General features: G+C 38.8%; 1 protein-coding gene across 1 annotated transcript in view; it reads right to left on the bottom strand.

Annotated features, from left to right (window-relative positions):
• The window catches only part of LOC103797394 (otogelin-like), a gene marked incomplete at its 5' end in the record, with an annotated part of 52,330 nt that overhangs the window by 20,591 nt on the left and 19,023 nt on the right, over positions 1-12,716 (bottom strand). Inside the window, 6 exons of the mRNA XM_009069611.1 lie at positions 428-596; positions 1,314-1,569; positions 2,353-2,865; positions 3,121-4,954; positions 5,332-5,411; positions 6,073-6,190. Coding sequence (XP_009067859.1) covers positions 428-596; positions 1,314-1,569; positions 2,353-2,865; positions 3,121-4,954; positions 5,332-5,411; positions 6,073-6,190 — 2,970 coding nt within the window. The remainder of the gene's footprint in view (positions 1-427; positions 597-1,313; positions 1,570-2,352; positions 2,866-3,120; positions 4,955-5,331; positions 5,412-6,072; positions 6,191-12,716) is intronic.

Raw genomic sequence — 12,716 nt, 5'->3', positions numbered from 1 at the left:
GCTATTTAACAGAGTCTAGGGAATCTTCTCATCCTGAAGAAGATATAAAATGAACCAAAGGATCCATGACTATATTGGTTAAGTGTCCCCTGATTAGACAGATTACAAGATGGGGTTAACTCAGACCTGGATTTATCCACTGCAGGTACCTATAGCTGGGTAAGCAGAGTATCCTATGTTAAAGGAGCATTTTGATTTCATTTCCCTGGGTATAGAACTAGAACTATATTTTGAATCAGACAATGAGCAATCCATGCACTGAGCATCTTCTATTGACTATATTTTGAATCAGACAATGAGCAACCCATGCAGTGAGCATCTTCTATTTCTATGCTATGGTGTAGAAATGTCAGTTCTCAGTTTTCTTACATATGCATTAAATTGTTAACTAAGTTCACTTGAAAAGTACTGCATAATTAAAACTTACATGCACATTCCCACTTTGGGCAGCATTTGTCACCATTTATTTGAGTAGCAAATCCTAACACTCCACAGCTGGGTTGAGTTGCATTGTATGGGCAGTTCTGCGACTTATTAACTTGGATCAGTTGTCCATCCAAGCAAATGTGTTTTATGCACTCATTCTCTGTGATTGGCTAAGGCATATTTAATAAAAGACATAGGTTACCATTCTTACCAAGTTAGTATCACAATACTGCAGAATTTTTACTTAAAACAGGCCTCACATCTTCATGTACAGAATACTTATTTATCCATGTGACACTGGTGGAAGCTACAGGTGAAGAACACCTTTGAAAATCCAAACATTCTGAGGACAGATTTACACCTCTGTCCTGTTGTAAAGCTCCGAACAGCATCATTGAATTTTAACTTTACATTAAAATAGGTTGAAAAAGAAAAGTACTTAAGGGCACAAGCAGTAACAATAACAGGCATCTCTGGAGAGCTGTATTTTAAGGAGGGTAACACGAAAAAATCTGCCACGGAACAATATGAAGGACGGTATTTTGCCAAAAGCTGTATTTTAAGGAGGGTAACACGAAAAATTCTGCCACAGAACAATATGAAGGACAGTATTTTGCCAAAAGAACCAACATTCTTGTAACAGTCATACTCAGAAAACTGAGGCCTAAAACTCAGTATATTACAGCATTTAAACCAACATCATGTGCAATGAAATCATCCAAAGTTTCAGATATAACTGAGAACATAATCAGGCTCCCTGTTTGATACAGATACTTTAAATCCTAAAGGTCAATGTATGGGTCATAATTTTTTTTTTACAAAATCAGTGCAGAAAAGTAAGCAAGACATGTTCAAAACCAGACAGATAAATATTTATAGTAACTCACTGTACAAGTTTGAAGACCTGATGTTTCTCGAGGCAGCATAAAAGGTGATGCTGTGACTCCTGACATGGCTTCGGCTGTTGCCGATCCATCTGAAAATGTTGCAGTAAAGCCATAAAGTGGTTTGGTAGATAAATAGGGAAATGGGGAAACTGATGGAGCTGTTGTGTCATTTGGATGATCCGATACCATTAGCAGTGAACTTAGGGAAGTAGTTCGCACCTCAGATGGTATTTCAAATGTTGAAGTTTGAGTAGTGCTGACTGATGATGCAGCTATAGAAGAAAAAGGTTTTGGTTCAGAAGAGGAATGTATAGTGGACAGAACTGAAGTTGTGTTTGTGAAATATGGAGAGTAAAATGTCTTGGGTGTTTCTGGGCTAACAGTAACACCTTGAGTGAGGACAGTCTGGACTTCTGTTGTGATTTGTGGCTTTTCAGATTTCGCTGTATCGAGGGGCATGACTCCTTTTGCTTCTGAAATAACAGAAAAATAGGTGGGCTTCACAGAGCTTGTCATGGGTTCTGTGACTGCTTCTGCTTTCTCTGAAGTTCCTGGTACAATAGTAAGGTTTTTCCCAGCACTGCTTAGCATTGAAAAAGCTGAAGTTGCAGCTGAGTGGGCCATAGCCGACGACACTGCACCTGCTAGAAATGTGGAACTGTAGGTGGTGCCTGAAGGTGTGACCTGTTTAGGCAAGACCACAGTTTTCTCTGTCTCACTTTTGCTTGTTGATGTGGATGGCCCACTCCCCATCCTGATGGGAAGTTCTGTTGTTTCTGGTAACAAAACCATTGAAGAGGTTGTCTTAGAACCTGATGAAGGCGAGGTTGTTTCAAGTGTTTGTCTTGAATCAAGTGGTTCAGTTAACAAGGCCTGCTGTGTGAATTTTAGATCCGTACCTGCCTTTTGTGTGGAAAATAAAGGAAATGGTTCTTTCTTAAGCGTTGCTAAAGAGGAAGCTGCAAGGACTTCTGGTGAGGAAGGGGGAATTCTGGTACCAAAAGTCATGTCAGCTGTTGTTCTAGTTGGGACTATAGACTGCAAAACATATAGCTGTGTGACTGAATCAGTTAAATACATATCTTTTTCAGAAGATAAAATAACTTTTGTAGTGCTAAAGATACTTCGTGGCTGACCAGTGGATTGAGTTAGAGGTTCTGCAGGATACTGGGAAACTGGGGTAATGCTTTGGCTTGTCAATGAAGGCTCAGAAGTCTGACGATCCATAGCCCTCTGAGTAGAAAAATGTGGTATAGCCATGGTCTTTGTGGTCTGTACTGAATCTCCTGAAGATGTCTGCCAAGAGAAGGGGCCTACTGAGGATGGAGGAAGGGATGGTTGAGCTGCAGCTGCTGTAAGTTTCACTGTATCTGTTATACTTTTGACTGTCGGTTTCAATGCTGTAGGAACTATTTTAGTTTCTACTGGATGTTTTGGTGTGGTTGTTACTTCTGGTATCAGTTGTATCAAAGAAGGTGAAGAAACTAATTTATCTGCTTGATACTGAGAGGTGGAGAAGGTGTCAGAAGACTTTGTTACTGGAAGTACAACAGAAGGGGATGGAGAGGATTTTTCTTTGCCTGTCATTACCTTTTTGGTTGATATGGGTTGACTGCTGAATTCAGAGTGTGGGGAGACTGTGGTATTAGTGATATTCAAAATGGCTTTGCCTGGTGATTTTTCATATGATACTGTTGTTATTGGACTTGATTGTTCTGTTACAGAGAAAGTCTGGACTGGAGAGGTCTTTTCTGTTGTTAACATGGATTTTGCTGCAGTTGTTCTTGGATGTAAAGAGATTGTTTCATGGGATGTATACATGGGACTGAGAGCTGTCAGTGATGCTTCTTTTCCATCTGAGGGTAGTGAAGGAAGAGAAATGTTTGAAGAGATTAAAGAACTTGATGGTGAAAAGGTAAAACCAGATGGCTTTCTAGTAGAGATACTAGTAATACTTTCCACTTGTGATTTATCAGGCCGTGTTTTCAACAACGTGGTTTCAGTTCCACTAAGGAGAGTAAGTGGAGCTCCAGTGATAGATGTTCTTTGAGATGACTTGGTAGCTACAAAAGGAACTGTGGTGGTTTCTTTGGTTTTCATTGCTGATGTGGTAACACTATCTGAATATGCTGAAGTGCTTGTCTTCACCGTACTTGAGACCAGAGCTGACTTGTATTCAGTAGGTGTTTTTCCAGGAAATAAAGTTGACTTTGCTGCTAGTTCAAAAGGGGATGTTATTTTGGATGTTACCTCAACAGATATAGGTGTCACTCTGATAGTCTCAGCCACAACAGGATGTTTAGTGTATAATGTAGTCAGGAACTCTGTTGTGTTTAGAACAATATCTAAGGGATATCCTGTAGTTGAAACAGTTTTAAATGTTTTTTTTAATTCACCTGAAGCTGGAGAAGAAGGTGTAGGAACAGAAACTGAAGATCTTTTTGTAGAAAGAGTGAAGGATTTTTCAGTTGTAAAACTAGGGAGTAGTGAATAGGGAGGGAAATAGGAACTTGACATATGCTCCACATGAGATGTTGTTTGGGGAATTTCCTTTTTATGGGTTGTAAATGATACCAAAGGTGGTGTTGATGATGTCTCTTGAGTTTGCAGAGTTGTTGTCTCTGTACCTATAGTGAAAGGTACCTCTGCAGTACCAGTCAAGTGTTGAACCATTGCAAGAGGAGGTTCTGTAATTGCCTTTCCTAATGAAATAGGTGGTATGGATGTTGGTAAAAATGTAGTCTTCATGCTTTGTTTGGTTAAAACAGCTGCTGCTTTTGTTATTGCTGAAGATACTGGTTTTAGCAAAGTAGTGAGCACAGGAAAAGGTGATGTTACTGTAACATTAGCTACTGTGCTAGAAGACTGTCCTACACTTATTTTTGCTCCTTCTGGAGTTACTGTTAAGTTTACTGGTGATGTATATGAAGGCACACCCAGAGGTGGTGATGTGGAAAGCTGTGGCAGATATGCAGTAGTTTTTTCTGTTACTGATTCAAATGAACTGGGTGTAAAAGTTGTAGGTCGTTCTGGTTTTACTTGTACTTCTTTCATGGGAGGTGTTGTGGCTATTTCTGGTATCTCCATTATTTTAGATGTTCCAAGTATAACTGGTGCTCCAGTAAAAATAGAAGTAGCAATTGGTTTGCCTTCTGATTCTGTGCTTGTAGTCACTGCATGTGTAGCAGTTACTGTCTGAGGTTCTGTAGCCCTCAATAATTTAGTGGAACCACTACTGATCAGTTGCATCCTTGTGGAAGCTTCTGAACTGACAGTAGAAGGAAGCAAAGGAGAAATGTCAACAGAAGCAGACAAGCTTAGACTAGATTTTGATGTCTCAGTCACTGCTGTAGTGCTTCTCCCAGAAGTTGTTTCTGTTGGCTGTGAAGAAATATTTGATGATAAACTTATGATTGGAAGTGTTGTATTAGATGTAACAGCTGAAAATTCAATTTTCCCTGTAGTTGCAGAGGGTTGCAATTTTGAAGCAAGTGTTATTTCCATATCCTTTGCTTCAGGTACAGGAAGTGAAGTTACTGCTTCACTGATCACTGTCAAACTTGCATTTGAAGTTATGTGTGAAACTGCTGGTGTTTGAATGCTGGGAGACAAAGGTGGACTATCATCTGCAGGTTCAATACCTGAAATCAGACATGAGAGAACAGTCTTAAATTTATGAAATATTATAGTCAAGAAGCTAGCAGATTTGTAGGTTAACTCATATAACTGATCTTTTCCATTGCCTTCAAACTTCTAAAACTCATAGACAAATTCATTAAATCATTGCCGTGACATCTAATGTTACTGAAATGCTTCATGAAGAAAAAACACCCTTCTTAGTTTAAAATTTGTCTCATTTTTGAGGAATGAAATTATTTTAACTAAAGTGCATGTTTAGTAAGCTCAAGATTCATGTAACTAAGGTCATAGTTACACAAATGTAGGCACTGATGACTACGGCTAAAGAGCTAAGAAACTAATAAGCATAACACATAATATATATAATTTTCAGACATACAGTCTTCAAAATACACGCATCTTTGAGTGATTTCATCCAGCAGCATATTGAGAGGACAGGCAGGGACACATCCTTCCACTCTAAAAGAAAAACATTTAGTATCAACTAGCTGAACAGTATCTTCTGGATTGTGCATTTACTTTTACAAATGAAGAATTTACGTATAAAGTATGTTTAAGTAGACAACCTGTTTCTGCTTCAAAATGTCATTGCCATGACTTCAGTTCTCACTCAGACCTAAGCTAAAGCATGAACTCTGTGATATTCAGCCTTTGAAATAAATAGATGCAGGTTCAATAGTGAATACTATTGCTTAAGTATCAAGCATTTTTAAATGCAAAATCCAAACCCCAGTTTTGCCAGATTTAGCAAAAATTCCAACTGGGAGGAAGAAAGCAAAGACAGATATGGCTGTCAAAATGGCATAATAGAAAAGTAGGGGCACAAGTATTTGAAGCAAACTTGTAATAACCTCTTTACTAATACTCTATAATTCCCCCCCAGATTGAAGTTACAAATATACTAGTCATTCCAGAATCACTTCTGTACACTAACAACTGAAACATCACTTTTATGTAGCTACAGCAGCAGGTTTTACTCCATTTCTTTTTTCTTTCACTTACCTCCTTACACACACAGTCCTGATATACTAAGCTTACATCTGGTCCCTCATATTCTCATTATCCTGCATAAGTATATTGCCCAAATGACACACTTGTCTATAAAAAGACAAATACTTACTTTGGTACTTCCTGACAGGTTTTCCCCAAAGGATCCCTGCATGTCTTAAAACAAGGGCTTGTACAGGCATCATAATGCCATTCACATGTAGAACGGGACAGAAACTTGAATTCAACATCTGAAAAACAATGAACACCTGTTATTCTCATCTATTTCTAGAGACCCACAGATACATATCACCAGGAGGCATGGCTTTACATTCACTGCAGCTCTAAATCTGTTACTGTTACTACCTGTATACTCTACAAACAAAAAGGGTAGTCTTGCAGAACTTAAAAAACCATCTAATTCAGCATACAAAACAGTACCAACAGTGAAACCCTATGGCATATTAAAAGAAAACAACCACATCTCAACCAAAACACAACAAAATTACACCCCAACTCCAACCTGCCTTCAGAGCATTTACACAGTGTTTATTGAAAGACTTCAAAGTCACATAATGGAAAGCCAGAGAACAAATTGAGATAAACTTCAGAGCGAGAATAAACAGAAATAAGTATCACCTATGCTTCCAGTACTCATCAAATTATGCAGGAACTTCACAAAAATAATGTAAAGAGGAAACAGAGTGTAAAATCTGAGAGAAACAAATTTATGGCAGTCATCATGTGGGTGACACTTGCATGTTCAAATGCAGTATCAAGCTTTCTTTTTCACTACAGGCCTCCCCCATCAGCATACAGAATGGTTTCCTGCACAATACTAGATTAGCCCAGTGGCTCTTACAACACCTACAAGATTTACACAATATATCTGGATTTCAGTATCTGGATGACATCAAACCGCTCCAGCACCTTCTAGTAGCAATCAAGACAGGGCAGTGACAACACCCTTACATTTTTACCTACAGAAGACAACCACCATGACCATATGGGTCCCCTCTAGACTGGTAAATCTGAGCTTAGAGCAATGTTGTTCAGAGCCTGCAAAGAGCAAGTGCTCTTAAACAATATTTACATTAATAGCCAGAATGCTTAGTATGAATTTCTACATTTGGTCTTTTGTCTTTATAGTTCTGCTGATCTTTGCTTGACTGAGATACAGAGAGCAGCTCTTTTACATCTTCCTGAAGACAGTTTTTCTGTGAAGATACTAAGAAATTGTTCTCCCTGCAATTTAGGGACATGGGTACTTACAAGTACTTATCTCTCTGTCATTATTAACCATTGATGTCTTCTTTTTAAATACAAATAATTGTCTTAGAGATGTACATCAAACTCAGACAAAAGACTGTGTATGTTGCCATCTACTGTTACCCTTTTTACATGTCACTTTATCCAAGGATGTAACTTGTCACTGCTTTTGAAAACGTAATTCTTACAGCAGTAACAAATGCATTTATAAAGTCACATTCTCATATAAAGTTGTGTACATGTCACTGAATTCTTCTGTGACCCCTCCTAGTGAAACCAATTTAAGTTGCTTAAATCTAATAGAGGAAGGGAATTATTTCCATACATTTTGCTGACTAATGTATGGGGTTTTACATGCACTGACTGGTTGGAGTGGTAAGGTTTAAGAACAAAAGAAGATACAAGACAGAAAGACAGAACATACCAGAGACCTGTTGGCACAGGGAATCACCAGCAGTAGTAATAACCAGCAATAGCAGTAAATCCAAGTGGAATCTAGGAAATCTCATTCATTAGTCTACCCTAGATTAAGTATGGAGACAGATACATAACTTTTAATTCTTGCCAAACAACTCACCATAAACCACAGAATAAGTTTCAAACACAATAAAGGCACAAGCTTTGCAGAGGACATACTGTAACCCGATGAAGAATGACAGTTTCTCAATTTAGCAGAACAGAATTAACACTTCCGAGTGCTGGGATTAACATACCATCTCCCAATCTCCAAATAAACTTAGACTTTTGTGAAATGATAGCCACATTTTCATCAAGCTTTCCTACAGATTAAGTTCACAGAGTTTAGTGGTGTTGCATGCCTTGGTAGGAATTAGGGGGAATATCTACATAAAGGCGAAGCATTTGTTGAGTAGCTCATAGTGCTGGTTTCAGCCAAGAACAAAGTCATGCATGTCTGTAAATTTTGTCTCTACTTCTGCAGACAGAACTCTGACAACAGATGAAGTCATGAACCTGGCCATAAAAATTGCTTTCAAAGAGCTGTAGAACCAATGGACATTTAATTTTCCACTCAAGGGATTCTAGGTATGCCAGGCCAAGCTGCATTAGTGTTTGTGGTGTGTAGATTACATTAAAGAACACACCAAATCACCACAGCAAGAGCTGAATATACTGTATGAATTAATTTCCAGTATGTATCAGTAAACCCATCAGGTGTAGTGAAACCTGTGCTGTGTTATGAGTTATGGGAGAACACCTTTCCAGCATTAGGAGAACATCAGTTCAGTCCCTCATCATATTTAAAGTGTTAATTACCACCAACATCACTTCTGGAATGCCTAATCATCCCAAGGACCTAGCTGATTGACTGGCCAACCAACAGTAAAACAAAACAAAACATCACAAAAACACCCTCTCTACTCTGCATTGGTTAGGCCTCACCTTGAGTCCTGTGTGCAGTTTTGGGCAGCACAATATAAGAACAATATAAAGCTATTGGAGAGCACCCAAAGGCAGGCTATGAAGATGGTGAAGTGCCTACAGGGGAAGCCATATGAGGAGTGCCTGTGGTCACTTGGTTTGTTCAGCCTGGAGAAGAGGAGATTGAGGGGAGCCCTCATCACTTTCCACAGCTTCCTCACAAAGGGAAGCAGAGGGGCAGGCAGTGATCTCTTCTCTCTAGTGAGCAGTGACCGAACCCACGAGAATGGCATGAAGCTGTATCAGAGGACAAGTGCCTACAGGGGAAGCCATATGAGGAGTGCCTGTGGTCACTTGGTTTGTTCAGCCTGGAGAAGAGGAGATTGAGGGGAGCCCTCATCACTTTCCACAGCTTCCTCACAAAGGGAAGCAGAGGGGCAGGCAGTGATCTCTTCTCTCTAGTGAGCAGTGACCGAACCCACGAGAATGGCATGAAGCTGTATCAGAGGACATTTATGTTAGATATTAGGATTCTTCACCCGATGATTGTGAAGAGCCTAGAGGACAAACCATGTGAGGTGCAGCTGAGGTCACTTGGCTTGTTCAGTCTGGAGAAAAGAAGACTGAGGGGAGACCTCATTATCGCCTCCAACTTCCTCATGAGGGGAAGTGAAGGTACAGGCACTGATGTCTTCTCTCTGGTGACTCGTGACAGGACCAGAGGCAATGATATGAAGCTGTGTCAGGGGAGGTTTAGGTTGGATATTAGGAAAAGGTTTTTCACCCAGAGGATGGCTGGGCACTGAACAGGCACTCTAGGGCAGTGGTCACGGTACTGACAGAGCCTGACAGAGCTTAAGAAGTGCTAAGACAATGCTGTCAGTTACATGGTGTGATTCTTGGGGTTGTCCTGTGCAGGGCCAGGAGTTAGACTTTGATGAGCCTTGTGTGGCCTTCCAACTCAGGATATTCTAGTACTCTATAAGGATGCAGTTCCTGCTTAGAAAGTTTAGACTAAATAGAGATTAGACAGAAAAAACAGGGAAGGAGAAACAGAGGTACAGAGCCATGTTCTGAACTAACATGAAGCCAAGACTAAGCCAAGAGAACAATAAAGTAAGTCTAAAATAATAGATATTTTACTCTTTTTTTTCAGTAATCTGTACGACCCAGATACCCACGATCATTTAATCCTTAGTGTATAAGGAAAAGCAGTAACAAAGTGCTTTAAAGCCATTCAAGCATCTCTCTCCCTCAACTAAGAGAAATGCTCCTTTCAGATGCTATATTGATTCTAGACATTAACTTCCACACCAGACTAACCTCAGTTTTGTTGTTATCACATTGTTGCTATTCCCACAACTGAAACCACCACAGCTCAGAAACTCTGAATTTTGCTGGTGTCATGGCACAAATACTTTATGCTAGCCAGGATGCTAATCAGCCACCTCCACCACATGCTTCCCATTTTTTTAATACTTAAATTCCCCCTCCAGCAACCAGTAATATGAGCTTACTGTACCCTGTGCAACAGTACAGTTCACTCACAACAAAAGAATGATACACAGTTTACAGATAATGAATCAAGCTTCTCATATCAGGCATATGTTCCTCAAAAGGATTCGTCATGGCATTTGAAAATAACCATGTGTCTCCTAGTGAAGTCTACCAGCATTTGTCTTCTGTTCAGTGACACAGCAAATCCTTTACAAAATGGTGAATTATGTTCTGGGTGACAGTCGCTGCAGCTGAGCCCACAGTTCTCTTACCTAACAGGAGCTGAGTACTGCATGGTATATGCTACAGTATTGGAGAAAGCTTTTGTATGAACGCAGGTATGTGCATTGCCAAAACCTATCTATTAACAGATATTCCCCAACTCCATTGTTTCTCAGTTTTTGGACATCGGAGAAGCATTTTCTTCTCTGTAACTTGTTATTTTCATTCTTCATGGCTTTCAAAAAACATTTGGTGATAATGAGAACAGTTGCTACCTTAATGAAGATCTTTTATCTTTTCATCAATGACAGACTGTGGTATTCTGTTGAAGTCACAACCACTTTTCTTCGTAACTTGGCCACTTTTTTGTGTGTTGACAATTCCTACTGTTCACAAGTTCACCCCACCTTGCTTTTCTAAGATGAATTTTACCTCACAGGGACAAATTTGCCATTGCTAGAATCTGTATACTATGAATAATTTCATGTTATGCTAAAAAAAAAAAAGGCTATTTACTTCAAAATAAACCCTAAAAATTGAAATGTTTTAATGTCAATACAAAGCTGTATTTAAAATAAGGATTTTAAAAAAGACCAATGGAAAAAAATTAAGTGGTTGGCTTTTTACTCTTACCTGATACTTTTTTGTAGTTTGCTACCTTTCACCAAAAGTCAAAAAAATCTAATAGGAACAAAAATTGCTTGAGAATTATTTCTATTTATAATGGTAGCAAAACTCTGCTTAATAACTTCCATTGCCTATCTCCTCAGTTACAAGTTTAGAAACATGAAACCCTATCTACCCGCTTAACACACGAACTATTAACAAACTCTGCTCATGACTTCGAAGTTTCTGCAATGAGAAATGTAAGCAAATATCACTGGAAAAATTGAACTTTGTGTCCAGCCAAAACATCACTGAAAACAAAGTATAATTATCTACCTCTCAAATACTTATGGTTCAATTTACTATTACAACATTAACTATTTAATCTCCTCCTATTTATCAAGTAAAACATGTGAGGATTGTGTTTATAGGATAAATAGGAAAGACGTTATTCTACAGTAACCTCAGTCTGATTCCAAGAGCTACCAAGCAGGTGTGTTCAGTGATGTGCCTCAGATATAGAGGTACAACAGCAGTTGCTCAGCATTATCCAGTCCCAGGGACCACATAATGATCTTTTGGGCCGATAAAGCATATGAGCTCAAATGAAACTCAACAGCAATTCAGTATGAGTAAAACAGGACATTCCAGAAAATTAGTTCTACTGATGGAAATGGATGAGAGTAAACTGAAGTTAAGTAGTCAGTGGCATAACACATAAATCTGAAAGGTGAAAGATGGTTTTGGTAAAGAAGTCGTTCATTAAAATTAAATTCATTTTCAGTTTCACACTATGTTTCTGTATGTGACTCAGTTAATTGAGATACAAACATTAAAAGGAACCAAAAGTGCTCTGTATCAAACTTACACATTGGAAAATGCCTCCGTGTAGTGTCTCAACACTCAGTGCATCTTGAGACTTTAATTTTAGCTGTAAATTCTCTCTAAAACAGGACTTATATTTACAGCAAGTTAACCACTAAAGCACAGAACTAACAATATTAAGAGCTTTGCTGCCGCATTTACATAGGGCAAGTCACATTTTTATAACATACATAAAAATAACACAGCCATCTTAAATGGGTGATAATCATATGAAAGATAAAAGGTAACTAGCTTGAGCACATTATTTTTACAAAGGGGTAAGAAAACTGTAGCTATACTCATAAAAAGGTCATCAATTCCTTACATACACTGCTTTCCAACAATTTCAAATGTGAATTGATCGCTCTTACGTGGCACCTCTGTGCTTGTCCATCTGGTAAGACTAAGTGCATTCTTTCTTTTGACTGAATGTCTACCAACCCATTTCCTGGTAAAAAATGCTGAATAGAATGCAAAAAAAAGTATATTCTTGCAACTAACCATAAGCTAGACATTAAAACTCAGTTAATCAACTCCATTTCCTCAAATGTTTGTGGGAACAGGACACCAGACATACCTAAGTATGATGAAAATAACACAATTTAAAAGCTGAAGTGACTTGTCATGGAAAATACTTGCAGCCTTAGCCCATCATATCTGTGCAATTTATAGTCAAAGTATTCCAATGTGACAATAGTTATTGCAATCAAACTGGAAAAAGTGACTCGTCAGCTGACTTTAAACAGATCTGTGTCTATTGCTGTGGTGATCAAGTAATTTAAAATGCCTCCTTTTGAACGTGCGTCACAGAGCATGAAGAAGTCTCATGAGGAACTTTCTGGCCAAGGGGATTTACTGGGCCTATTATTCTGCTCCCGATATTTATCCTCTGATTCCGCAGGAATAGCTGTTCCTGGTTCAAGAGTTTCTGATCTAATA

This window comes from Acanthisitta chloris, unplaced genomic scaffold (genome assembly GCF_000695815.1).
Source record: "Acanthisitta chloris isolate BGI_N310 unplaced genomic scaffold, ASM69581v1 scaffold11462, whole genome shotgun sequence".
In the NCBI taxonomy this organism is placed as follows: Eukaryota; Metazoa; Chordata; class Aves; order Passeriformes; family Acanthisittidae; genus Acanthisitta; species Acanthisitta chloris.
The sequence above is the reverse complement of the archived record's forward strand: the minus strand, read 5'-3'. Positions and strand labels throughout refer to the sequence as shown.